This window comes from Maylandia zebra, linkage group LG22, assembly GCF_041146795.1.
Source record: "Maylandia zebra isolate NMK-2024a linkage group LG22, Mzebra_GT3a, whole genome shotgun sequence".
NCBI lineage: Eukaryota > Metazoa > Chordata > Actinopteri > Cichliformes > Cichlidae > Maylandia > Maylandia zebra.
Window position 1 is genome coordinate 7,630,255 of NC_135187.1, and position 26,801 is coordinate 7,657,055.

The window sequence follows — 26,801 nt, forward strand, 5'->3', positions numbered from 1 at the left end:
CCTTTAAAGGGGTTTTGTGTAGTTCATGCATTAGAACACACAGAACAGCAGAGCACTGAGAATTTTCTATGATTTATGATTGCAAAGTCTGAAATTTACAGCAAAGTCATCTGCTGATGCATGTTTGATGCCCCTGACCTGGTGCATAAATCAGGGCTTCAGTTCAGGTTGGAGTTGTTGGGACCGGTGACCTCTTGCTTATATTAATAATAACTAATAAGTTGTGGGTGCTTCGGGTCACATTCACACATCAAACTCGGCTGCTCTTACATACACAGACGCAAAAGACAAGAGGTTTTACCGCAAGCATAATTTTAATACAAAAACAGAACAAAAAAAATTGTTTATAATTTTAGTTTTTTTTTTTTGTTGTTTTAATTTTACACAAGTGACTCATAGTAACACCCCCTCCCCTCCCTCCATGTTCTTATCACACAGAGTAGCACAGCATCAAAAGGTGGTGGACTCGTCTCCCGATCCCTCCCCCCTCAGAGAGACAATAAATAAATAAAAATCACCTTATGATGTCTTCTTCTTCTTCCTTATTGTAAATTCATTAGTTTTCATAAACTTCATCTCTTACACCGAGATAACACAGAGACAAACTCGAGCCCCGCCAAAGATGGAGCATTTGGAAAAAAAAAAAAGAAAAGCCTAGAAGAAGAGACGCTGGGGAGGGACACGAGGGAGGACGCCCGCTCTCATTGGTCCGCTCAGCCCAGGTCCCCTGTCATTCATATTTGTAGTTCTCTCTACACATGAAGGGCAACCCCCTTTGGTCGTGGTCAGGAAAACTGTAGTCATTAGCTTTAAAGAAAATGTAACAAAAAGGCTGCCACTAGAATCAGCGACCTAGTGAATGATGTCATGTTACAACAGAGTAGAAACACACGTTACACACAGATCACGTCGAAACAGCGGAGTGGGCATCTTCTCGGTACAAAAAAAGAGAAAAAAACTTTCACCATAATACTAAATCACTCTCTGCCAACGGTGATATGACGTGAAAAATAAATAGATCTTTCTCTCAAGCTAGAAAACAAAACTGGATTATAAATTAACCAGAAAACAACGAGAAGAAAAAAAACAAAAAGACATTCGCAAATTAAACGTTTGCATACAGTGACTCAAGTCATTGACCTTTATTCTTTCCTATAAGAAAGACACACGCGACACACACATGCGCGCACACACCTTTTGAGTTTGAGAGTGCGCGTATGTGCTGCTGGGCTGCAGAGGAAGAGACAATTAGTGCATGCTGGTTGTCGGACTCTCCGAACGCGCTCGTTTACGTCAGGTTACGCATGTCGTGTATTGTCAGTAATGTGCTGTTAGTTGAGTGTGTCGCCATAAAAATAGTCCTCTCTATTGCCAGTTTGTGATTTCTTATTTCTGTGTGTGTCGGATTGTAACGCAGACATGTGACAAAACCGCCGAGACGCACACCCGCGAGGCCCGTCTTAACGTTCCAGCGGTCGGGAGGAGTCGGCTCTGCGGCGTTTGAGTGTGTGAGAGTTTGCCCTCAGCTGCAGCAGCGCCACCGCCGATCCTCCGAGTCTGAGGTTGGCCGCTGTGGGAGCCAGACAGCGTTTCCCGCCTCCGTAGATCTGCTGAGGTGACTCTTTTTCTCGCCAACCAACGCAGGGGAAGCGACATGGCAGTCGTTGCATATTTTCTTTTTTAACTCATCGCTGAGGCATCTGGCCCACAAGCCAAAATAATAACCCACAAATTCCTTCTTTTTTTTTTTTTTCCTGAATGCCACTTGAGCTTTTTTTGTTTTTGTAGCTGTGGCGGCGGCGGCGTGTCCCACTCCCTGCACCGGCTCTGTGTTAAAATGTGTGTTTGTGTGTCTGATCGGGACAGGAGTTTGTAACACAAAGTAAGGCAGCATCACATCGGGTCGGTCTGTGTTTGGTTCCTCGCTGGTGGGGAACTTCTGAAAGACGAAGCAGGAGACTGGAAGGCAAACTGGGGTCGCTTCTTAAAGGGGAACAGTCTTTTTTTTTTCACCCCACAGACTCTGGCCTGAGACCGCCAGACCAGAATCTTCTCCTCTTGTGCAGGTTTTCAGTCGGCTGGGGAAAGAACGAGACGGAGATTCACTCAGCTCATCCACCTCCTTCTTTCTCCTGGAAAGTATCAGTCATAGTGCACACATTCTAGACAAGCCCTATGGATGGATGCTCAGAGTGACGCTGGTACACCCAAAATGGCAGATAACAGTGGCCCACCCACTGCAAGTTCCTCCAGTTTCTCTGTGGGTGGGTTTATTTCTTCGCAGATCCCGGGGTTTTTGGGCTGGGGGTCTTCTTGGAGATGGTGGGGATCTTGGAGGGTTTGGCCCCACCGCCCGGTCGTCGTGGGGTATCTGAAGTGTCGGAGCAGACGGACCGAGCGTCCTGGAGCTCTGATGCGTCTGAGGCGTCGCTGCCACGGCGACTGCTGGCCCTGCTGCCGGCTCGGCTGCCGGCTCGGCTGGTGGGACCGCTGGCTGTGGACCCCCCTCGCTTGGGATCTAACAGGAGAAAAGAGGGAAATGAGAAAAAAAAAGACAGTAAAAATGTGCTGACAAAAGCAGAGCATGCATTTGTGCAGATTCACATTTAGTTTGCAGCACTGTGGCTGTGGAGGCTGCCATGTCTGTGGGTTGGCCGAGACCACAGACTGCATATACAAGATAGACGCAGCCTCTTTGATGTCACCCAGTGGTTTGTGAATTTTCTTTGATCTTCAACCACAGCTGTCATCATCTTGGCTTTTTGTGGGGTCAGAGTAGCCATATTTGTACGAAAAGGGCAGACTGCTGCAGACTGTTGGCTAACAGTAGCTAGCCTGGTTTGTAAGCTTAATTTATGGACTAGACACAGACACCCAATAATGAATCTTAACAAGCAAATAAAATACTAGTATTTCACTCTCAGTAACAACCTGTGCATAAACCTTTTGGACATGGCCTATTAGTGCAATTAAGCTATTATTATTTGACATATAACCGCGTTAAAATGCTGCAGAAGTTACCGAAATAATTAGTCTACTACAACATCAACAGGTGACTTCACAACAGAAATCACTCAGTGAACAGCTGCCATGAAGGGGAAAACTATGACTCATGTTTCTTTCTGCTGTAACGCTGGACATTTTAACCCTGGAGTGCATGGAGGCTAACTCACTTCAGGGGACAGCCTCCAAGTGGCCGTTAGAGGAACTGCAGTTTTTGGCATTTTTACGTTTTAGTCTCAGATGTTGACACAAATTTATGAGTAGAACTGAATTCAGTTATCTGAGAGTAAATATCTCAGCAGCAACAATGCTGTGAATTGGCTGTGAATTAACACATTCGCTGACGTCTGTTGGTCACAGAAGTAGGAATTTTAAAACCTGCCCTGCATTCAAGGAGAGAAGCCCCACCCACTTTACAATCAAACCTCCTGGTAAGTCTGGTCTTAGCAGGGACAGGGGCTTACTTTGAACTGTGAGTCCTGCAAAGCTAATCTAGTAGAGTTAATGAATAAAAATATAGAGCTTGCAATTAGCAGGTCTTCCTTAATGAAGTAGATAAGTAGCCAGGACACATGGCTGGTGTCTCACCCGTCCGCGATGGTTTGCTGGTGTGCGTCGTTCCACCGTTCTCCCCGGTTAGCGAGCCTCGGCTCGAGTGGAAGGTCGGTCTCTTTAACTTGGACCCAGATGGCGCCCCCTGCAGGAGCACATGGCAGACGTCAGCTGAGGATAATTTCATTGTTATCACTTTAGACACGCACACAGACACACACACACACAGGGGATTTAACACAACATATCACATCCACATGGACATGAACAAAAACAGATCTACAAATAAATAATAAACAACACAAAGAAACGTGTTAAACACAAAAACACCAACAACATATGAACACTATATTAAACACTACTATTAATTGTGAAGGTATGTGTTTATAAAACTATGTGACCACATGAAACTATATGTAATAAATCTGCTGATTAGTCCTTTAATTTTTTTTCTTTATTATTTGCTCTTTTTTTAATACAGAGGATATCTCATCAACTTGCTTTTATCTAATCAAGAGTTAAAAGCCACAAAATAATAATTTTACTGTCATTTCAGTTAAAGAAATGAAGCGACTCAGCTGAGAAATGATAAATAAATGCACTAAACTGTGCAGGTTTTATCCTTATTCTCCTATTTTGACACAAAAAAAACCAAAACAATTCAAGCAAAGCTCAAAATCACCCCAGCCAAAGTAAAGCTTCCCATGTGAGAGCACCTGCAAGTGTGCATTAGTGCATTAGCGCGTTCAGTGGAGTGGGGTTGGGTGGGGCAGGGGAGTTGGTTGGGTGGGTGGGTGTGTTACCTCGTGCCCAGGAGTGGTGTGGCTGTGACCGAGATCTGGGCAGCAGTGGCACTTGGTTGGCGTTGGAGTTTTACTGTGTGCCAGCCAGGGCTTGGCATAGTCACGCGAGTGAGTATGGGACGACTGAAGGGAGGAAGGGAAGCAAGGAAGGAAGGAAGGGTGGAGGAGAGCAAAGCAGCGTAGGGAAGAAGCAAATGAAGGAGGGGGTGTGGGGAGGAGGTGTGGGGGCATTGGATGGACAGTTCAGCGCAGCAGATTAATGTGTAAGAGTGGATCATTCATTTTTTTTCCCATAAAGAGAGACCGCATCAATGCAGGAAGGACACGTTTGCAGCGAGGTTAGCAGGGTTGAATAAGAGGAACGTGGGGAAAAGGCAAAAAGATGAAAGAAAAAAGAACAAAACATAAAATTTCACAGTTAGGGATGCGGTGATTTCTGACAAACAACAGGAGGATGACAACAAATCAACTATGTTACAATGCATAAAAACACAGTTACAAATGTGCACCACCTCGCACACACACAGCGTTCACATGACAAACAGAAACATCACTGACATCAGATGACGACACTAAGAAATAACAATGGTCTGTTTGTCCTGACAATGACGATGTTTCCATTTAACAAACACTCCAACACACAACAGAAGATGAGCATGAAAGACTGTGTGTGTGTGTGTGTGTGTGTGTGTGTGTGTGTGTGTGTGTGTGTGTGTGTGTGTGAGAGAGCTACAAAAATCTAGGGACCCTAGGGAAGGGTCAGGGAACTCCAGGCCTCAAGGCCCAGTGTCCTGCAGGTTTTAGATGCATCCTTGATCACAGCTTGAACACAGCTGATTTAAAATACCTCCTCAACATGTCTTGAAGTTCTCCAGAGCTGATAATGAGCTAATCATTTGATTCAGGTGAGTTGACACAGGCGGATATTTAAAACCTGGAGGACACAGCCCTTGAGGCCTGGAGTTCCCCACCCTCGCTCTAGGGGGAGACTCCTTGGAAAGGCCGATCAGCCAGCTCTGGAAAATTTAAAAGCATAAATTTTGGACTTTCCTACTGACAAAGAGCTCCCCCTTTCATATTACACCAAAGTTATTAAGTAATATATAGCAAAAATTACATTTGTTTTTCTTGACATTCCCTAACCAGAATAAAACAGGTGGTTAAAGTAGGGCATGCTTTAAGGCGTGTCTGACAGCGTTCCCTGATTTCTCAGTAAGATCAACGCTACGTTTATTACGTCTGAAAACTAACTTCATACTGCCAAGGCCATCTTTTATATCTTTAGGTCGAGGGCACTTCTACACTTCATGCAGAATGTTTGCTTTTAAGTAACAAGCACATTTCAGCCTGTGCAGTGGAATTCAAGGCTTTTAATGTTTTGGGTAGATAACTTGATCAAGTAATAAGAAGTTTCATTTCCTATGATAGTATCAGATGTGTGTTTAACCATATTTTCTAGTATTTTGAATATTACTTAAAAGTGTTACAAAACCAACTTTTAAACCACTATTAGTTCAAAATTTACTGTAAATGTTTATTACTCAGTGCTTATATCCCTGCTCTGTCATTAATGCTGTGTAATGACTCGAGGGAAAAACCTTACCCTGGATGATGCAGAGGCCGTCGGGGTGGCTGGGGCAGAGGGAGCAGAGGGGAGGGAAGCTCCACTGTGGGAGGCCGAGGAAGAGGAGCGGGTGGGCGAGGCGTTCCGAGAGCCCGGCTTGGAGCGACGGCCCCGGGACCGGAAGGCGGCCAGACCCTGAGACGCTCCTTCAGGAAGGATGAACTTCTCCCTTAGCTCCAGGTTGGTGCGACCTCGAGCTGGACATAAAGAGACGGACAGGGAAGGGAACAATGAGTCTGGGTTCGAGTCGGCTCGGAGGTTTCCTCCAGCAGGGGGCGGCAGAGGGAGCGAGCAGAGTGAGGGAGAAAGTCAGTGCTTCCTTGGCTGCAGACGTCAGAGTCGGTGCATGTTTCTTTGAGAGTGCGCGTGAGCAGAGCAGGTGTTTGGTCGGGTGGGGTTTCGGGGACTGAGGGACTGTTAAGTGCACTTCGGTTGAGTCATTTTTAAGGTGGGAGGCGAGCGAGGGGCGTGTTTTGTTTGAGTGCAAAGGTGGGAGCAAATTAATTACTGCGATACGCAACGAAAGTCAGCTAGTCATCGACACTGGTGGACACGAGTTCGGAGACACAATGCCATTGCTTCAGAGAAAGACTATAAAACTTGGTGGTTATTTCAAACTTATTTTCCTTTATTGTAAATAACTTCTTGAGGCCCACCTGCAGTACTGTTCTCACCCAGCAGGGGGCCACATTGCAAATCAGTTTGATACATCATTTATGAAATAAAGGGAAACTATCAATATTATTGGAAATGTAATGTTTATGCCAAAAAAATAAAACTGAATAAACAGGTAGTTTAATTGTGTGGCTAAGAAGCAGGCCACCATGCATGCTTCGTAACACCTGTATGAGCAAACTTTACAGGTACTGACAGCAGCCCACTCGCTGCTTCCTGATGCTGTAAACAGAGAAATAAGACTGATAGACTATTCTATAGATCACATATAAAAGTGAAAGACTCCTCCTTAAATAACTCCTTAAGCAACAGCACGCGTCTCTGCTCTCATAATCTGCAAATTGTGACTGAGTGCCACACTTTCGTTGCGTATCTGCTTAAAATCGTCTGAGCGCGCTGGAAGCAAAGTGCAGCTGCTCTTATGCTGTTTGTCAACAAGATCTCAAGTAGTTTTTCACTTCTTGCTGCAAAGGAGCATCTCAGCTCTGCTGTATACACACAGATTGTGTATAAATACATGTGGGGGTCATGCCTGGTTTATGCTTAGCAGGAGAGAACCCAGAGATTCAGGGTTTCTCCCGTCTTCAAAAAACACTCAGCGGCATTCTTGGACAAAAAGTGGTGCAGCAGCCCCAGCAGACAACAGCAAGCCTGGAGAAGCCAGCCACAAAAAGAGAGAGTGGAGAGACTGAGGACAACGGGAGGGTTCAAGAGAGAACAAATAAATACAGAAAGAAAGAGAGAGGGAGAGAGGACACAGATTCAGAGTGGAGGAGAAATGGAGTGAAAGAAAAGAGTGGAAAAAATCTTAAAAAGAAGAAGAAGGAGAGGAGGGCTGCAGCTAGCTCGTCCCGAGCAACTGAATAGCAAGGCCAGTCAATTAAACGGGTGCACCCTGTAATTATGTCCCCCCTCAAAGCCAGCCAGCCAGGTGCACCCTGTAATTGTGTCTCCCACCAACCAGCCATCACATTTAAAGGAGCCGCGTTGGAAAGCCAGCGTTATTAGAAACCCAGGCTGGCCACGCCCAGGTCTAAGACACCAATATTTTTCTCCTACAAATCAAGAGTTTTTACGTTCTTCTCTACGAAGCAGACAAAAGAGCAGCTCTGTCTTTACTTAGTACTCATAGTGACCGCTGTATTTTTTTTCTGTGTTTATTCATTTAGTTTTACACACGCTCTCTTCTTGTCTCAATAATGTCTTATTTACGGATTTACTTTGTAAAAATCAGCAAACCTCGAGTTACATCTAAAGACCAGGGGGTTGGCCAAATCCTGCTTTTTACTGTGAGTGAGGAAAGCATGACGCAAACATGTGCCACACAGACGGGACTGACATGAATGCCTTCAACGCACAAACCTGACCACGGTTATAAAGAGCACACACACGTGTACACACACATATATAGACACACAGAGGACAGCTGTGGTTAAAGATGGAGATGAATGGATGGATGGATGGATGGATGGTGAGTGAGAGACAGAGAGGAAGTGTAGATACCTCGGCAGCAGAAATAGCCAGGAGTGACTGTCACTAAGAGACACAAGAGACAACGTGAAATAACTGCATGCTGGAAGTGGAATGAAGAAAGTCTCTCTCTCACACACACACACACAATCCTAAGACCGTTTAACCAATCTGTTAAAAAACAGCTTTAGATACACACGAGCCCTAAACACACACAAACACACACACAGCTGAACTCTTGGGGTCCGGACGAGTGTCGGAGACCCCTGAAAGGTGTTGGAAAAAGGGAACAGATCAGGATTTCAGGGCTGGAGCCAGCAGCAACAGTAGGGGAGGAACAGTGGGGAGACATAATGTTAGTCAGGTGATCACAGTCAGCAAGGCACAGCAATAAGGCCAAACCACCAAACCAAGGAAGAAGAAGAGAAAGGGGAGAACGATAAAGATAAGAGCAACAAAAAAAGAATGAAGAAGAAGAGAAAAAAAGAAAGGTGGAAGCCCAGGGGAACACAAAAAAACAATCAAAACCAAACCAGACGGAGGAAACACAGGCAGCTAAGAGAAAGCGTGAGAGAGAGAGGAGAAATCCAACCTATACGAGATGAGATGGAGCTACTCGAATCGGAGCGGAGAATCTTTATTCCTGGATGTTGCACTGAGAAGAGAGAAAAAAGGGAGAGAGGGAAAAAAAAGAAAGGGAATAAAGAGAAACTGAGGATCATGCACCATGCAATACTACGTTTTTTATTTAAGAAAGAATGAACAGAGAGAGGCCGAGGAGAGGACGTGTGTGTATACAGAAATAAAACGTGACGAGATAAGATGATGATGAAGATTGAGTCCTTTGGGATCGACAGAGGATGGGCTCGGAGGGAAATGACAGATTGGGGAAGAGAGATGGAGACAGGGAGAGAGAAACACCACTCCGAGGAGCACAACAATTACACCGACGTCACTGGAAGAAAACACTGGATAGAAAAATGAGACGGTGCGCTTCACTGCATCACCTGCTGACAGAAAAACTAAAGAAACTTGAGTCGGTTTGTGTGTTTTGTCCTTTATTTCGTGTTTTGTCTCCGTTTGCGTTCAGCCACTTGTGTTCGGCGTTGTAAACATGTTGAGAAACATCTTTGAGGGTTTGTTTGCTTTGGTGTGATGGTGTCTTAAGTGCTTGTGCCTGACCGATATATACCACTGGATATTTTTTCTCAAGATGGTGCCCCATTCATTTAAAAAAGCATCTTAGTCCCCATAAATGGCTTCAAGTTTTAATGATGAGGCTTTTTTAAAGATCCTTTTCAGACCTAAAGCCTACAACTAAAGCTAAACTAAAAAGAACTGATACTTAGTAATAATAAAACTGCATAAATGATCTAATCAGATTTTAAAAAGTTTTTTAAAAATAAAAAAAATATATATGTAAAAGCAGTTAGAATCATGAGATAAAATAAATTGTCAACTAAACCTGACAGACAAATGACTAAAAGAGATAAAAGTATCAATATAAAGTTGGAAAATGTTAGCTAATCATAATGGAAGTTTAAACTGTTGCTTAAACATAACAGATAAACATTTGAAAAAGAATTAAATTAAAAAACTAATTAACACATGTGGTTAGGAGTTAACTGTTAAGAGATAAACAGTTACAAAAAGATTTAAGTAGGAATGAGAAGCTGGAAAATATCAGCTTAACGTACGAGCTAACAGTTTACTAATGCTAATGCTAGCTAAAGCTAAAAAGTTCATAATTACTAACTTGAAAGTTATAGTTAATGGTTTGAGTTAGCTTAAAATATATAAGAATCAAAAATTGTATTAATCATAACTGACACGTTTCTAAATAAAATCAGGAATAAAAAGTTATAAAAGTTATTAGCTAAAAGCACGATTTGCAGTTAAAATTCTTAGCCACAAAGCTAAAGTATAGATAGTGTATTAAAAGTTTTAGCTAAAAATAAAATGTTGAAAATCGTCACTACACATAATGAAAAGTTGTTTAGTAGAGTGCTAACTGAAAGTTAATCATATAAATTTAAAAGTTTGCCAACAAACAAATTCTGATTATAAAAGCTAAGAATAAGATATATGCTAATAACAAAGCAGATCTAATTTAAGTTTAATTGAGGTGAAAATGTAGAATTATTATGTCAGAATTATTTCCAGTGTATACACTAATCAATATAATTATTTTTCACAGCTAATTATTTACTTTTTATTATTTATTTTTACTTTTTTCCAATCAAAAATGCATGTGTCAAATTGAAATTGTGCTGATATGCCTAAAAAAAAGCCCCATTGTAATCCAGTATCGGTCAGGCTCGTGTGTGTGTGTATAAATGAGAGGAGGCTGATCTGTTTGTGTGCCCACTTTGCTCACCTCTGCATGGATCGTTCTTGACCAGAAACTCGTCTAGAGCCATCCAACCTCCTCCGACTCTCACCATCACCGTGCTGCGCAAAATCCTCACCAAACGCAGCTGCTGAGAGTCTCCAAACTGGGGCAGGTGACATAAAAACGGAGGGAAGAAGGGCCAAAAAGAGTGGAAACAGAAGAGGGAATCAGGGGGAAAAAAATTAATGAGTAAAAACAACTATTTGGTTTCTAAAGATTTACAACCATCACACCAAGAAGCCCAAGTACCAAATCTGAGCATCGTTTCTACTCCATGCACTGACAGAAAAACCATGCACTGACAGAAGTTACAGATCTCAGCCCAGTTCACCCAGCCACTCATATCCACGCATCGTCACACACAATATAAATCAATCATGTATTTATATTCAGTCTTTGAAGTTTTCTAACGTGTTATTGTTTTTCAAACCGCCCAGCGAAGCAGACCTCCAAGCGATACCAGCACAGAAGGAATTTTCTGGATCTCTCTCCAAGCAGCTTGATTTGTTTCCCAGCTTCAGTCCCAAGCACACTATATATCACCGAACCACTAATTACCCCTTCAGCCATGTCACTGTCGCCAGCTTCGCATTGTGCAATTTGTCACTCTCAACACCAAACAAATCACAGCAGAAACACGAGCGGACGGTGAAACCCGCTTACACGTTGCAAAGCCACAAAGGAGTGCTTCTTCCTTGAAAACGTAAAATTAAATAAATACAGATTTACTGTATCATAACGGTATTTTCTTCAAGTATACGGAAACAGGAAGCGGTGCACTCCTTCAGTGGAGAACGGGGAAGCAGCTTTCACACGTCCACTCGCAGCAGCGGACGTCACTTTACCTGGTTTCCGAGGAAGAACTACAATAAATCCAGAAGACACGGAGCAGAGGAAGACAAAGGGAAGAGAAAGAGAGAATGAAACAACAAATACCGACAACTTGAATCTGTGATGTATGAAAGGACACCATTTATCTGTGTGCAGTGTTTTCGGAAAACTCAAACTTGGGCTCACAATTAGTGGTGAAAGCAAAAAGAAGCCGTGTGCGGCAGTTACGTCAGCGATGTGAAAATGGGTGACGATGAAGTCGAGACAGGAGATGGAGTCAAAGACAGAGAAGAAAAGAGAAGCCAGACACACACAGAGGAGCAGAGAGACAAACACTGTGACGATTAGTATCCCCAGCGTCCTGCAGTCTGACGCTGGATGTCATTACCCACTGGGTAATGATGGAGTGGACACAAACTGTAGCAGTGGTAGTGATGGCCGATCCAGGAAATGCTGCTGAAAACGGTCAGAGCTGAGGTCTGCTGTATAATGCTGCACAGACACACACAGACTGCTGCTGTCTGCCACGTTGTGTGAAGTTCAGTCTACAGATAATGCAAGTGCACTCACATTTATATGACTTTCTAGTCTTACTGACCAAGCAGCTTATATTGCAAGACACATTTAACCATAGAGCGCCTCATCTACCTCATAACTACAGCCAATTTAAATTCATCAATAACCAGTGCTAACCCCTACACCAACATCCGGAGAATTTTCCTAAAAGGTGCAGTAACAAGGCACCTCCTCTGTAGTTAGATTTTGGATTAAAATTAAATATATTCAGTCATTTTTCACTTAATCTGTTCATGTTGGTCCAGTTTTTTGGTGACCCGTACAGTTAGGTTCACATCTACTCCTCTATTTAGATTTTATTTTAGTTTCAAGCCAAGCAAGCATAGTTTCTGAAACTAGAAGAAATTACTGTTTAAACTGAGTTCTTACAGGTATTTTTGCTTTTGGTTCAATAAGGTTTTACTGTGTTTATGCCAAGAAAACACATCTTCCACATAAGAAGGCAGATTTTAACCAGGTTACTGGTGATCTATGAATGTAAAGGTTTATAAAAAAATATTCATGCATGCTTGGGTGTACCAAAATACTGGCTGTTACCTCCAAAAGGGTAAAGGATTACAATACAGCCAATGATCTCCCACAGCACAGTCTTTAAAGTCTTTCATCTTTATGGCGTTCATAAAAACAAATACAGGAAAACACTTTGGCTCCGGGTCCATATCAGCGGTTCTCAGACACTGAATAAACTTTACTCCTCACAACCCAGAATTTAAATATCCCCAACAATTAAACAAAAATGTATTTCAGTGACATAAAATTTAGAACGACATCATCAAAAACTCTGTTAACTAGTTTAAGATTCACTCCACATTTTTCCTGCAGAGAACCAGGTTTTACAGTCCAACAGTAATTCAGTTACAGCTCCTAATTCCCACCCTGCTGTGTGTATCTGTGCTGTCGCATTTACAGGATTATTAATGCTTTGTGATGAAAAAGACAGCCATCCCGCAGTTGTTATAAACATGTTCTATCGATGTTATGACATATTATGACAGCGACAGCGTAAACACTTAAATACACCATGATTATCATGATGTGAGATGGACACACGTGCGTGAAATGCTGTGAAGTTAAGTTGAGAAGTTAATGAAGTGCAGTCACAGTCAGTAATGAATAATGAACCAATCAGAACAGAGTCAAATGGGATTCACGGGTAAATCTTAGCAGTCATGCTTAGATTTCTACTTCCTTCTCTTCGTTCGCTTCACACATTAAAATAATCTTTGTTTAAACATTGATTTTGGGTGCTGTCACACCCACTCTTGTGTTAGGTGTAAATTTGAACCTGAGTGTTTGTTTATACTACTTCGACCTCATATGCACCTCAAAAGGTTGCATACTGCTACACAATCAAAGTAAATCCCCTTTGACCCAGTTTTTTTAAAACAATTCCTGTTAAAATATCTTTTTTCCAAAAGTTATTATTTGAATCTTTATTTTATCTCTAACAGTAGATCGATAAATAAAGCTGAACTTACCCGGTATTTGTTCTCGCCTATCTGCTCCACCTGGAACCTCTTGGCACATTTACACTGGGCTACCTGCCGCGTCACCTGCACAACCACAGACCAGACAAGACGTAAATAACTGACATGTTTTGAGCTAAATTTATAGCGAGACGTTTTTCTAAGCTCCCTCTTACCTCATCCTCGATCTTGTCGGCGTCAGTGGTCGGCCTGTAGGCATCCTTGTTGGGGTGCAGAGCAGCAACAAACTCGTAGTAGTCTATGTAACCGTCTCCATCCCTGTCAAAGATGTCTGCCACGGCCGTCATCTCCAGCTTACTGGTTGGAAATTCTGAGGATATTAGACATGATATTTACCGTCTTTGAAATATAAAACAAAACAACAATATAAACACAAAACAAAACCACTGCAGCTTCGTACTCGAGGCCAAGATGCCGTCAATGAACTCCTGCCGTGTGATCTTTCCATCCTGGTCTTTGTCGATGCGTCTGAAGAAATCCATGACGCGGGACTTCTTGTGGTTCATCCAGCGCATGTACTTCTTCCTCCACACGTCAAAGTCAAAGTTGGCAAACTCCTTGAGCTGAAAATGGACAACAGTGGCATTAATTAGGATTCAAAGTACACAACAGATGCAAATTAGCTTAAGCTAACTCTGCTACAAAGCATTTAATGGCAATATTTATGTTAATCCCAGAGTCAGAACCAGACACGGAGAAGCTGCATTCAGCTTTTATGCTCCTTATATCTGGAACAAACTCCCAGAAAGCCTCAGATCAGCTGAAACACTCAGTTTATTTAAATCCAGGTTGAAGACTCACCTGTTCTCAGCTGCATTTGAATAAAGCACCAAATCCACACTTTAAGCTTAAATTTCAAAACTTACATTTAACTACTGATTTTATCTACTGTTCTGATTTTATCTGTTTTGATTTTATATACTGTTGTTTGTTTGTTTGTTAATTAGTTAGTTAGTTTATTTGCTTGTTTTATTCAATTTTAAATCATGCTTTTTATTTGTTCTTGTTTCTAATGTCTCTGTAAAGCACTTTGAATCACCTTGTTGTTGAATTGTGCTATAAAAATAAACTTGCCTTGCCTTGCCTAATGCTCTGCATGGTCCCTTTTCAAATAAAATTAATTAACAACAATAATAAAAAAAATACATAAAGTTTAATGTTTAGTGAGTGTGGGTAGCTTTGCTTGACCAAATTTAATGTACCTCCTCCAGCCTGTCCAGAGCATCGTTGAGTTTGCGCTGCCGGTCGAGAGCTAGCAGCCACACCTGCTGCCACCTGGCACACAGCTGGTTGAGTCGTGGGTTTCCCCCAGAAACCTGCATGGCCGCCTGCTGCTGTTGCTGCTGCTGGTGTTTTCCTGCAGAGAACAGGTAAAGCTAAACGAAACGGCACCTGCACCTTTCGACCACATTCACTAGCGTCAGTGTGAAACAGACGTGGGAGATGATAATATTTGTTCGCTGAGAGGTAAACACAGGAGACTTACGAGCGCCTCTCCTCTCCGCCAGGCTGCTGGGAGGCTCGGCTGGCTTTCTTTTGTAGGTTTTTGTCACTTTGTCGACATCCGGCTGCTTCCTCGTCATCTCCTCCATAAACATCTGAGTACAGCAAACAGCAACAGACAGTAACTCAAATGTGCGTCCAAACATAGTCAGTCTTAGAGTGTAATACATTAAAATACTACGTCTGCGAGTTTAGTAAAAAGACAAACAACTGATGAGTCACTGAGGCTACTGAAGGACTCACCTGATGCTCTGTGATGAGGTTTTTGAGTTGTGGGATGTCCTGAGGCAGTGGTTCAGTGTCTCTTTGGACCAGTGTGGTCTCAGCCCACTGTAGCCATGACAGGAGCTCCTCCAGCAGGTTGGCATTGTTGAGCACTTCGGTCAGAGCCGTTTCCAGCCGCTGCTCGTGCTGTTTAGCCCAAGTCAGCACCTGCAGATTGAAAACGGTTATTAATTAGTCAGAAATCTCAACAACAAAGCAATACTTGTGACAAATATTGATTTATTTCTTCGTCACCTCCTCGAAGCGTGCCCTGATGATAGTGATCCAGTGTTTGATGGTGGTGATGGAGTCGGGGTGACACACGGTCAGGATGCCCTCTCCCATGCCAGCAGCCTTGTTCACGTCAGTCCTCTTCTCCTCCACTGTGCCCATGAAGTCCCGGTGTGTGTGGAGCAGCGCCTGCAGAGTCTCCGCCTCTTCGGGGAGGACGCCGCGGAAACGAAGCGTCTGCTCCGCCTCTGAGAGCCACTCCAGGAGCAGCTGCACCGCTGTGCGAAAGTCCTCCGCCTGACAGGCACACAGAGCATTTTTTTATGGATCTGCGATTGTCTGATTACGGAAAAATGTGGCGAAAAGTTTGACAGTGAAAGCAGCTGTGCAGCCGCCTTTCTGACCTGTTTGAGCGCCTGCTGCAGGCGCGTCTGCTTGGTGACTGATAGGGCACAGACTGTGTCCCAGCGGTTGCTGAGCTCCTGAAGCTGAACTTTGACCCACGCTGTGTCATCGCGGCCGGTCTCCATCAGGTCACGGGCCGAACGCTTCAGAGCCTGAACGCTGCTGGTTCTCTTCCCCAGTTCTTTTTGGAAAGCCTGTAAGTGGGAAAGTTACCAGTCATGAGTGAACATAGCACACATGTTCACATAACAGTATAGTTCTGTTTGTTCTAATATACACACCTTATGCGAGTCCATGAGGTTGGACACCAAATCCAGGTCCCCGTGGACGGGCTGGTCTTCTGCTAGCTGAGGCTCCACTCGGTACAGCCAGTCCACCAAAGCCTGAAGAGCTTCAGCAAACTGACCAGAGAACAGCAGAGCCTCCTCCAGCTTGTGTTGTCTTGATGGAGAAAAGAAGATGACAGCTATTACTCAACAGATTTTATTTTTCACAGTAATGCAAACCTGTCCGGTGAAGCCGAGCACACCAGTTTCAGTGTTCATCTTCTCGTTACCTCTCCACGCTCTTGCCGCAGACGGTGTCCCATTTGTCACGAACTTCTCCCAAAAGGTTATCCAGTTTCTGCGTGTCTGCAGGCAGCTGAGCTTTGTCCCTCATGGCCTTCCCCGACCTCACCGTGGTGTCGTAGACGGGCTGTTTTGATCCCAGTGCTTTCTGAAACTCCTGGAGAGGCGGAAAAATGATGGGAGAGAAAAGACTGTAGCAGGAAATGGAGCAGTAAAGAAAACTGAATATTTGATGATGCATTTTTCTTCTTGTACCTTGTGCTTTGTCAGCTGTACTTTGATCTTATCCGGCTCGTTGGAGATCTCCAGCTCTGAGTCCAGCCTTTTCTCGGCTTCTTCTAACCAGTCTGTCAGCTTCCTCCAGGCCTCGTGGAACTAAAGAAAACAATTTGATGAAAACTTGTTTTAATGCACTTTTTTCTGAAGTTTTAGTCAAAGTCAATATAAGAGAGAAAACCACAGCGCTGAAACAATCCTCAGACTGACACAAAAGTTTAAATAGTCTTCATGTAGCCGCAACAAACCATCTTTAAAGAGCCTGTTTCTACCTGTTTGGCTCTTTTGCGGGCCTCATCCAGGTGTCGGCCTCGGTCCAGTGACCTCTGGACCAGCTTGTCCCAGCGGGCCTGGACGCTGAGCAGCAGGTTCTTGATCAGAACCACGTCCTGCTTCAGGCTGGCAAAGCGAAGCTGAGAGCCGGCCTTCTCCAGAGCCAGGACCTGCTCTCTGTGGGTGTTCACCTCATTGACAAAGACCTGGACAGACACAAAGGGTGGAAAGAGTTACACGCAACGCAAACAGCATGTTCATGACAATATCGAGAAACAAACAGGATCTGAAAAGTAAGCGATCTAAGATAAGTATTTTTAATGTTGCTACCTTGTGCTCATCAATCTGGAAGAGGACGGTGTCTAGTATGAGGCTGGGGGGCTGGGCCATGTTCAGGGTCTGCTCAGCCTGGGTCAGCCAGTTGATGGTGTCCTGCAGAGAAGTCTGAAAACCCGTGGCCAAAGAAACGGCCTCGTCCAGTTTTGCCTGGAAAGTTTCGAGAGTTCAGAGTTAACGAAAGAGCTGCAGAACACATGAGCAAAACAAAGAGAGGTTTATTCGTAAAGATTTACCCTGCGGTCGTCCATCTTGGTGTTGAGGCTGCCCCACTTGTTCTGCAGCATGGCCAGGTTCTGCTGGGTCTGGGTGGTACCAGGTCCTGCTTCTTCTCCTCCACGAGCCAGCAGCATGGACTCTCCCTGATCCAGCAGGCGATTGTACTGCTCTCCACGTAGAGTCACCTGGGCTTGGAGCTCCTGCAGACAGCGAGAGCACAAACAGAAGATGATGAAAAGGTGAGCTTCATCGTGTCTAACAGGCCGTTATAGAACAATACAAGCTATTAAACTTTTATAGCCTCCATATGCCAAGTGTCTCTCTGTGTGAAATGAAGAGTGCGTTTGTAAGTCGATACTCTGCAGCTGCACAAATTTTGGAGTCCAAGCACTCCGGCACTGTTACAGAATCCCGTCCTAACACTGAATTAGATATGTGCAGAAGACTTTTTTGCAACATTCGTTTGTGATCTGCGATAGGAAAGCATTCCTCAGCTGCAGTAACAACAACTAATGCACACGTGCATAATGTCACACAAACCCTAAAATGCTTCCTCTACACATGAATGTTTTTAAGCAGTTAATTATTTTGTTCACAGAGGCACCAAAAATACTCCAACATGTGAGACGTAAAACACTTCAGAAACATGCAAGAGAGACTTTAAATGGTGTAAATTGGCAACGTTGATAAATTCTAACAATTCAGTCACGCGGCAGATCGAATTCAGCTAGTTTCACTTTGGTTTTTATTACCGTGACGTGGATGTTATGGCCCAATCTCAATATCTGATAGCATGATAACACGTCACATAGACATCCCAGTCTGTACTTCAATGTTTATTTATTTTTTATTCTATAAAGTATTTTTTTTCCCTTTTTCAGAGTTATAACACCAATGTGTCTAACCACTGTGGGCTGTGACGTGTGCCTGTGTATTGTCCCTGATGATGTGAGTATGAAGGTGTAACGTTACCATGTGTTGCTGTAACTGCTCCCTGGCGGTTTCAGGGAGACCGCCTGTTGGCTTGGCGGCAGACAGCTGGCTCTCGGTCCTCCTCAGCCACTGGAGGAACTCCTCCAACTCCCCATGGAAACCTTCAGCCTACAAAGACACCAGTGAGACACCAACAAGCATGAACAAGTTGAACCTAAACTGAAAATCATGTCATGAAACAATCAAATAGACCTATTATGATGAAATTAATGACAGAGCATCACAATCAACACTTCACAACCATTCAGATGATATAAGATCTACATCTAGCTCAAAAACAATCTAAACAATCACTATGAAATATATATTTTGTTAATTACCAGTCAAGTTAAATCTAACTAAAGCAAGCACAGATCTAATTTTCTGCTTCTTTGCAGTACCTGCTGCAGGGCGGCCTCCAGCAGTTTTTGTCGCTCCTGGGTTTTGAGCAGTAGACTCCCCCAGCTCTGGTTGAGCTGATCGAGCTGATCCCTCAGGTTGCCCGCCTCATCGCCAGGAGAGGACTCCAGCAGCTCAGCGGCAGCGTTGTTCACAGTGTCCACTGTGGCATGATGGGACAGCACATCATTACGTAAAACCTGGGAAGGAAAGAGGAAGAAAGATTTGAATGCTGGGATGGAAAAATATACGCATAAGTGCTCTTCAGAAAGTTAAAACTGATTACAGAGATACACTTCCTGCAGGTAATAACAGGACATACATGGTGTTTAGCCAGCTCAATTTCGATGGCCTTGGGGTCAGAGCTGACGGGTCGCTGTGTGTCCAGAGTGGTGTGTGTGTGGGTCAGCCAGGCCTGCAGCTCAGACAAGGCATGCTGGAACTGACCCAGAGCCAGCAGGGCAGCCTCCAGTTTGTGCTGTGGTAGAAGAAAGACAGTCAAATACACGCAATTCTACAGGATACCAACAAAAAGAACAATATCAACAGCTTCCTCGGGAGAAACAGAAGAGCTGAGACGAAGAACAAATTTCAGATTTTAAATGTTAAGATGTGCTTTCATCACCTGTCGTTGGGTGATTTTATCCCCCAGGTTTTCCCACAGGTGTCGGAGTTCGGTCAGCGGCTCCTGGATCATGTCTCTGTCGGTCTGGTCTGACACTTTCTTTAACAGCAGCTCCCCCTGGTGGCTCAGCTTCTCCATGTCAATCTGCTGCTGGTAAACCTCCACCTTGTACTGCTGCTCAGGTCAGTGGAGGCGCAAGTAGAAGAGCGAGGTGCGAAATAAGACAGAGAACAGCTTGTTGTTAGGCACTGATATACATCTGACTTTAAAAAGTGTTTGTAAGATATCTAGATTTTATACACAACTAGTGAAAAATCCAACTATCATTCCAACCTTAAGCTCCTCAATCTGTTGTTTGACAGTTCCCAGGTCAGTTCCCACAGTTGACATTTCACACAGCTTGATCACTGCGTTGTCCAGATAGTCAAACATGGACTGGAAAAATTACACAGAAATTATTCCAACAGTAATCCACGGGAACGTCCTGATCGCCACAGTTAAACTGGTACAAAAACAACTGAGCTTTTTATGGTAGCACTGCTATACAGCTGTATCAAGAAAGGGCACAAACCTGCAGTGCATCCTGATACTGAACTGAGGCAGTCATGGCTTCCTCCAGTCTCTCCATCCTCTCTCTCCATGTTCGGTTCAGTCCCTCCCAAGCAGCATTCATCTGAGAGAGCGATAAAAAGAGTCACCGTTTAGTAAAACGTTTCAGAAGGAAGTGGTCACTTTTTCACAACAACGTGATCCTGGTTTAAGAATCAGATATACTTTATTAATCTCAGAGGAAATTGTGATTTCTAACCTCATCTATGGTCTTCTTGACTTCAGGCTTCTCAGTTTCTCCACAAGCGAAGATGAGGTCAGCTCCGAGGGTCCTGACAAACTCCAGCTCTTCCCTCAGGCCATCCGTCTCCGCCTTGATGGCCTAGCACATGCACAGAGGGACATCATAATGACTCGTTTAGCATAAAAATGTGGAGGACAAAGACAAAAACAAACATTTCAGCTGTTGATGAACTCTTTCGTCTTCACGAAGCATGTTTCTGCCTCCTCCATACCTCAGCAGCCTCAATCTGTTGTTTGATGAGCGATGGGTCCACTCCGGGGTCCTCCAGGTCTTTCACGATATCTTGGGAGTCTCGGAGCGTGCTCAGTAGCGCCGCCACGTCGGCCCAGAATTTCCCAGCCAGGTCCAAGACATCATTGAGTTTCCCCTCTCGCTCTTCAGCACGTTGCCGGATCTCATCCCATAGAGAGCGCAGGCGGAGGAGGCGGGAACGGACAGCTGCATGAAAACAGGAAAAGAGGGAAGTGACATTTTAAAGAGGTTCATATAGAAACGCTGCTGGTCAGACTGGGAAACACTTCTTAGGTCACACAATGCAGTCTGGTATCAGTTTCATATGTCATATTAGTTTGGATCCTGACATCTCATGTACTGCACTGGTATGTTTGGTCTATTCACTCCCACTACCAGTGCACAGTGAGGCCTTTCATGTTGAGGAGGGCTGCAGGGCATCAAAGCAGAAAGGCCAACACAACAAAGATGTGTGTGTTCTGTCTCACAATGTGCTGAGCAGAACTTCACTGCTGGTTCTCCTCTTTTCCTTTTCTTTTTAAGATTTGCGAACTGACCTGGTGACAATTAGAGACCCACTCTCTTCAGCTAGTGAACTTACTGGACTGGAGCCCACAATAAGATCGTAATGGTTTTTACAAAGGTTACAGAAGCCTCTTTATTCTGAACCACTCCGAATTTTGATGCCCTGTACTCTTAGACAGGGAAATGTTTTGTTCCAGTCAGAGCCTGAATTTTCCATTTCCAGTAAAAGGTGTCAGAGCTGCACTGTTCAGTTTGTAGCTTGTTTATAAGCCAGTTATACGGAGGACTGACACTGCCAAATTAAAACTAAATGACTAATTCAGTATAATCATTAATATGACATTAAATCCTTAATAATGCAATTATAATTGAATTAAAATATAGGCATTTGTTGATTTCTGAAATGTCAAACTGATCATTTTTTCTGAATTAATTAAATTACATTTCAGTCTTTTTATTTATTCAATTCAAATCATATATAGATCGCTCTCTCTCTCCCTCTCTCTATAAAAAACTTTTTATTTATTCAATTCAATTCATATCATATATCTATATCTATCTATCTATAAAAAAAATTTTGTGTGTGAATTGATCGTTTATTTATGATTTTGGCAGTTTTAGTCCTCCATAAACAAGATGTCATGAGATCAGTTAATCCAGCCCCTCATCGCTGGATGCAGAATATGCGACAAATACAACTTTGTGACCTGCCTGCTTCTTTTATGTCTACACATTGTGAAGCTGTCACTGACAGACAGCTTCATCCTCGAGTCACTCACCCTGAGCAGCAGGGTCGTCATGAGCCGCTCGGCCGATGAGCTCCTCGCCGCGGGCGCAGAGGGCGGAGAAGCTTGGCAGCAGTTTGTCCAGCTCTAGTCCCTGGGCTCGGTGCTCTGCCAGCTGCTCCCTGATCTTCTCCACCTCTGCAGCCACGGGGGGAGGCTGCCGAAGCCGCTGCACCGCCCCCTCCAGAGTCTCCAACAGTGGGTCCATCTTGTCGTGAAACTGAGGGCATAAGGAGACGTGTAAGAGGACGTTTTGACGGAGGAGAGAATTTGATAGAGTTCGATAGCTGGGCGACATGTTGAAAGCGGGAAAATACTGAGATATCGCGTAGGTGGGCAGCCATCTGTGGCAGACTGCTCAAACTTTTTTTTAATTATAATTTTTATTATAATTTCATTTCAGATTTCAAGAGAAAATGTAATAAAATATCACTTCTTCACTTTCAACAAGCCAGCCAGGTTATGTAACTATGACAACGCGGGACTCAAACCTACCACACAAAAGGGAACTATAAATGTAGCAGACGTGTTACAGAAGAAAGAACTCGTGGTTCAATTCCTAAGAGGATAATCTTTCTAGAGGGAAATCAAACTGCTTGATTATGACAAAACAAATCTCATCTAACCACGAGGAGAGCGCTACATGATACAGAAGGACCTCTAGGACTTGAATCAAGCCTGGTGTAGACGCTTTATTCAAGCTTGCAATCATAAACCAAAGGGACCGATCTGATTCAATGTTTTGGTCACTCAGGGTGAGAAACAACATGATTCTTATGAATGTTTCAATCAATAAAACTGTAGCTGACACAAATCAATTCAAGTTAATTTTCCAGTGAATAAACGATTACTTTCAATACTGAACTTTAATCATTTATTTAAAAAAAAATCGATAACAGCTTTCATCCTGCAAATGTGAAATAAAAAGAAAGCCCAATGATTAGCACTTGATTTGTGAAAGTTTTATTGCTTTAGTATTGATTCATTTTTTGTTATTTGATCCAATCATGTGGCCCAAACACACCCTGAGTGTCGGTTTCATGTCAGTCAGGGGTCTTACCTCTACCAGCTGGGTGATTGCAGTGAGCAGTGACCGTGGAGAAAATGGTGGTGAGGGGCAACACGCACAGCACATCCACAATGAACAAGGGATGGAGGAAGGGATGGGGGTTGCAAGGATGAGAGGTGAACATAAGGTTAAGGATTAAAGAGGGAGAGACGAGGTGGTGTAGTTTGGAGTGAGGGATGAGAAGAAAGTGGTGGACAGTGCGGGTGGAGGGAGAGAGGGGAGCCACATGTGGATTGGTTTGAAGAGGGTGGAGAAACAATGCAATGAGTTAAATCAGAGTCATGCAAACGGTACAAACTGATACATCGAGGGCAGCAACACCCGTGATTCAGTGATGTCTCGTGAAATGAAATGCAAAGAAAAAGTTAAACGTCTGTAAAGAAGATTACTTGATAAGAAGATGAAATATGGCACAAAAAATTATGTTTTGCTATGAACGTATGATGAAACACAGTTACATGAGGCCACTTTGGCTAAACAACAAAAAAAATTCAAAATCTGAAAACGACTAAAATAAAATGTAGCTTTAACTGCACGTGTAAGTAAATGTAAATGTATCTCCATCAAATCGTGTATCATCTAGTGTAGAGCAGGCATTAGACACAAAAACACACTTGCATACATCTCATGCTGTTATCATGTCAGACGTACTCATTTAGTTGTGGGCTGCAGACACTGCATTAAAGCTCTAAACAGACCTGGGCTCAAAAGCACTTCTTTTATCTGTGCTGACGGCCACACTGGTGTAGCTACACAAATTTGGCACAGTTTACTAAAATTATTAGACCCAGGTCTGCAGCTGAGGCAAAAATGTCCAAACATTTAGTTTATCCTCCCTACCTGTGCAGACTGGGACACCGCCTCATCTAGTGCTGTAGCACGACCTTTGACCTCCTCTTTGATGGCCTGGTACCGTTTCTCGGCATCTGCGTAGCGCTGCGTCACACTCGCACCCTCCTGCAGGCTGAGCTCGGCCAGCTGAGGTCCGATTTTCAGCAGCTTGTCGATGTGTGGCTTGTGTTCTGCTATGGACTCCCTGAGCAGCTGGAGAGGAAATTAAAAACACGGATAGTGAGCATTTATTTTAATCAGAAAAGCACAACCAGGTTATGATATTCAAGGTCTTCGCTTACTCTCATCTGGTCCTGCTGCAGCCGGAGAGCATCTGTGTCAATAGCTGGTGGTGGAAGCTGGGCGATGAGGGTCTCAGTTTCACCCAGCCACGGCTCCAGTTCCTCGCAGGTTTCCCAGAACCGAGCCACAAGAACCTGGGCCTGCTCCAGAGCTGAGAACCGCTCGCTGTGGCTCTGACTCACTGCATCATAACGAGCGCTCAAAGAGCCCGTCTTGAGCTGAGGAAGAGGATGACGATTCAGATATAAGAGATTATTTCTGTTGCACTTTCTTGAAGGTTCTCACTTTCCTTCCCGTTCACTCAATACGCCCAGAACTGTGTCTGTGAGCATCTTACCATGAGTGCATCCTTCTGAGCATCACTGCATGCTTCTAAGATGTCGTCTCTGGTGCTGAGGAGCTGATCTACTGTGTCTTTGTGTCGGATGATGTCAATGTTGAACGCCCTCTGCACTTGCAGTTGGGCCACGGTCACGTCAGGCTCCAGACTCAGCGGCCCCAGAGATGCCAGTTTGCGCTCCGTCTCCCCAACCCAGGCCAGCTCTGCATCCACAGCCTCTTCATACTGAAGGGAGGAGTTAGCGTTCAGCCATTTTAACCAATCAAAGTAAAAAATAGAATGAAAATTTAGACTTATTAAACTACTTGCAGTACCTGCTGCGACCTCTGGATGGCAGCTTGTACCAGTTGAACCCGCTGAGTGATGGTTTCATCAGACTGTCGGTAGCGCTGGTTGGCGTCTGCGACGAGGCGGTCCAGGCCTTCCCGGGCTCGCCAAGGCACTAAATCCAGCAGAGCGCTGCCCACCTCGTTCACTGTATCCAACACCAGACGCTTCTCTGCTGACACTTTCTTCAACTCCTGCAACAGTGAAACTTTTAGTTTTATAGAGCACAATCTGCGAAAAAGCAGAAATATTTCCTATATCAATTCTTTAATATGACCACATGCATCAACGTAAAGCTGAAATAAACTTGTCTAAATGGCATCGAGTGTATCATCTGTTTTTTTTCTGCTGCTTGAGTCAAAATGAGAACACCGAAAATGTCACCGAAGAGTGAAAAAACTGGAACAAATTAAATGGCAATAATCCTTTCAATAGCTTTTACAAACTGTTATGGAGCTCCCAGAAATCAATGTTTCTATGGTAACTCAGCTGTGGGTAGGTTGAGATTGGAAAGGCTGAAAATGTCATTATAGACGGGAGTTAAATGAGCTTTTCAGACATTTTGTACAATTTCTTTATTATGAAAATGTTAAAAAATGATCTTTAAAAGCTGTAAAATGTGGTTGACTGAGCAGTGCACTGGTTACTAAAAAGCGCAAAAGCTGATCGTGTAGTAAAAAAAGATGACGATGCTTCATCGTAGCCTGTTTTAAAGGAGATTCTGGAGAAACTGAAAATCAGTGTGCACATAAGAATGCCTGCAACTGATGCATGCAGTGTTACAGCGATACTCCAAACACAAATTTTTGACCCACTCGCTTATTGGCAGAGGAACAAATACACGAGGAACCTGTGATTCTCGTGTGAAAAACTGGAGCACAAACATTAGATCATCGTGTCTAAATATTTAACTTAAGAAATCCAGTTAAGCTGCCTTTAATTCCTTCTGCGGTCTTCATGTTTGCACACGATTATTTTTGTGTTATTTTGGCTAAATGGAAACAGTTTACAACATCCACAAAAACACAATTAACAAAAAAGAAAAATGCTGCCGTTTAAATCTGAAAGTCTGTTTTTAAAAGAATAAGAATCGTAACTACACCCGACTCCTCCCACCTTTTGTCTCTCCTGGTAGGCGGGTGAGGCGTCGGGCTCAACAGTGTTAAGCTCCGTCTCCACACCGTCCAGCCACTGGTTGAGGTCGTCGTGGGCGCTGGCGAATCGCGTGGACAGCTGCAGGGCCTGCTCCAGGGTACGGAGGGCTTTACTGCTGCCGGCCGTCATCTCGGCGTAGCGAGACTTGATGCCGTCGAGCTTCTCCTGGATCAGGAGGACCTCCTCACCTGCAGGACGACGCAGAGGTCAGGTAACTGGGTTCAACCAGGATACGTCAACAAACCATGTGCAGAGTGTATAAAAATATGATCTCCTTCATTCCAGCAGAGCATATTATCTCTGCAGAATCTTTAGTGAGGCACACAAACTTGTTCAATCTAAAAAAAAAATATCGATATATTCTGTAAAATCTCACAGGATCCTCAGTTTGACAGCTTGGCGCTCCTTTTATGGCCACAACATTTGTCTAACGGCCTAAATATGACAATAAAAACACAAAATGCAGTCATGGGTAGACCAACAATCAACTCACTAAAGGGGAAACAGTCAGCATGGCTAATATCAAGATATACCAAGATAAACAAAAACCAGATGTTACAGTCTGGTTCACTGCTGATCAAAAAATATGTGGTTTGGATGCGAGTCTCTCCCCAAGCCTGGACTTTCTGCATCCGTAAAAAACACTGATTTAAGAGTTTCTTTATCCTTTGGCAGATTTAATGCACAACCCGACACCAGACCAACACTTTTAAGTACAAGCCGAAAAAGGAAGAAACTCCTGAGAAGATTCACAAAGACGTGAGCGATCACCTGTGGTCTGTTTGAGTAGAGCTTGTCCGTTCTTGATGGCCTGGTCCACGGTTTTCTTCCTGCTCAAGATCTCTTCATTCAGAGCCTGAGGGAATAAAAGGAGTGAAAATGAACACTAACTGTTTT

General features: G+C 43.8%; 1 protein-coding gene across 21 annotated transcripts in view; it reads right to left on the reverse strand.

Moving 5' to 3' along the window:
• Positions 1-295: 295 nt before the first annotated feature.
• The window catches only part of macf1a (microtubule actin crosslinking factor 1a), a 237,642-nt gene continuing 211,136 nt past the window's right edge, over positions 296-26,801 (reverse strand). For 8 of the 21 annotated variants that reach the window (XM_076879032.1, XM_076879030.1, XM_076879033.1 and 5 more), the window contains 37 exons: positions 26,676-26,760; positions 25,866-26,092; positions 24,737-24,943; positions 24,420-24,647; positions 24,082-24,300; positions 23,789-23,992; positions 21,874-22,099; positions 20,550-20,776; positions 20,294-20,416; positions 20,057-20,158; positions 19,819-19,920; positions 19,486-19,659; positions 19,183-19,338; positions 18,863-19,060; positions 18,462-18,590; positions 17,507-17,689; positions 17,265-17,420; positions 16,934-17,140; positions 16,641-16,760; positions 16,373-16,542; positions 16,098-16,257; positions 15,816-16,010; positions 15,436-15,708; positions 15,160-15,348; positions 14,900-15,011; positions 14,616-14,770; positions 13,814-13,976; positions 13,569-13,723; positions 13,405-13,479; positions 11,365-11,382; positions 10,505-10,622; positions 8,720-8,782; positions 8,161-8,193; positions 5,962-6,179; positions 4,359-4,481; positions 3,592-3,700; positions 296-2,518 (listed from right to left, as the gene is read on the reverse strand). In XM_076879032.1, coding sequence (XP_076735147.1) covers positions 2,271-2,518; positions 3,592-3,700; positions 4,359-4,481; positions 5,962-6,179; positions 8,161-8,193; positions 8,720-8,782; positions 10,505-10,622; positions 11,365-11,382; positions 13,405-13,479; positions 13,569-13,723; positions 13,814-13,976; positions 14,616-14,770; positions 14,900-15,011; positions 15,160-15,348; positions 15,436-15,708; positions 15,816-16,010; positions 16,098-16,257; positions 16,373-16,542; positions 16,641-16,760; positions 16,934-17,140; positions 17,265-17,420; positions 17,507-17,689; positions 18,462-18,590; positions 18,863-19,060; positions 19,183-19,338; positions 19,486-19,659; positions 19,819-19,920; positions 20,057-20,158; positions 20,294-20,416; positions 20,550-20,776; positions 21,874-22,099; positions 23,789-23,992; positions 24,082-24,300; positions 24,420-24,647; positions 24,737-24,943; positions 25,866-26,092; positions 26,676-26,760 — 5,850 coding nt within the window. In that variant the 3' untranslated portion in view covers positions 296-2,270. The remainder of the gene's footprint in view (positions 2,519-3,591; positions 3,701-4,358; positions 4,482-5,961; positions 6,180-8,160; positions 8,194-8,719; positions 8,783-10,504; positions 10,623-11,364; positions 11,383-13,404; positions 13,480-13,568; positions 13,724-13,813; positions 13,977-14,615; positions 14,771-14,899; positions 15,012-15,159; positions 15,349-15,435; positions 15,709-15,815; positions 16,011-16,097; positions 16,258-16,372; positions 16,543-16,640; positions 16,761-16,933; positions 17,141-17,264; positions 17,421-17,506; positions 17,690-18,461; positions 18,591-18,862; positions 19,061-19,182; positions 19,339-19,485; positions 19,660-19,818; positions 19,921-20,056; positions 20,159-20,293; positions 20,417-20,549; positions 20,777-21,873; positions 22,100-23,788; positions 23,993-24,081; positions 24,301-24,419; positions 24,648-24,736; positions 24,944-25,865; positions 26,093-26,675; positions 26,761-26,801) is intronic. The other 13 variants (XM_076879039.1, XM_076879036.1, XM_076879023.1 and 10 more) reach the window with 7 other exon arrangements.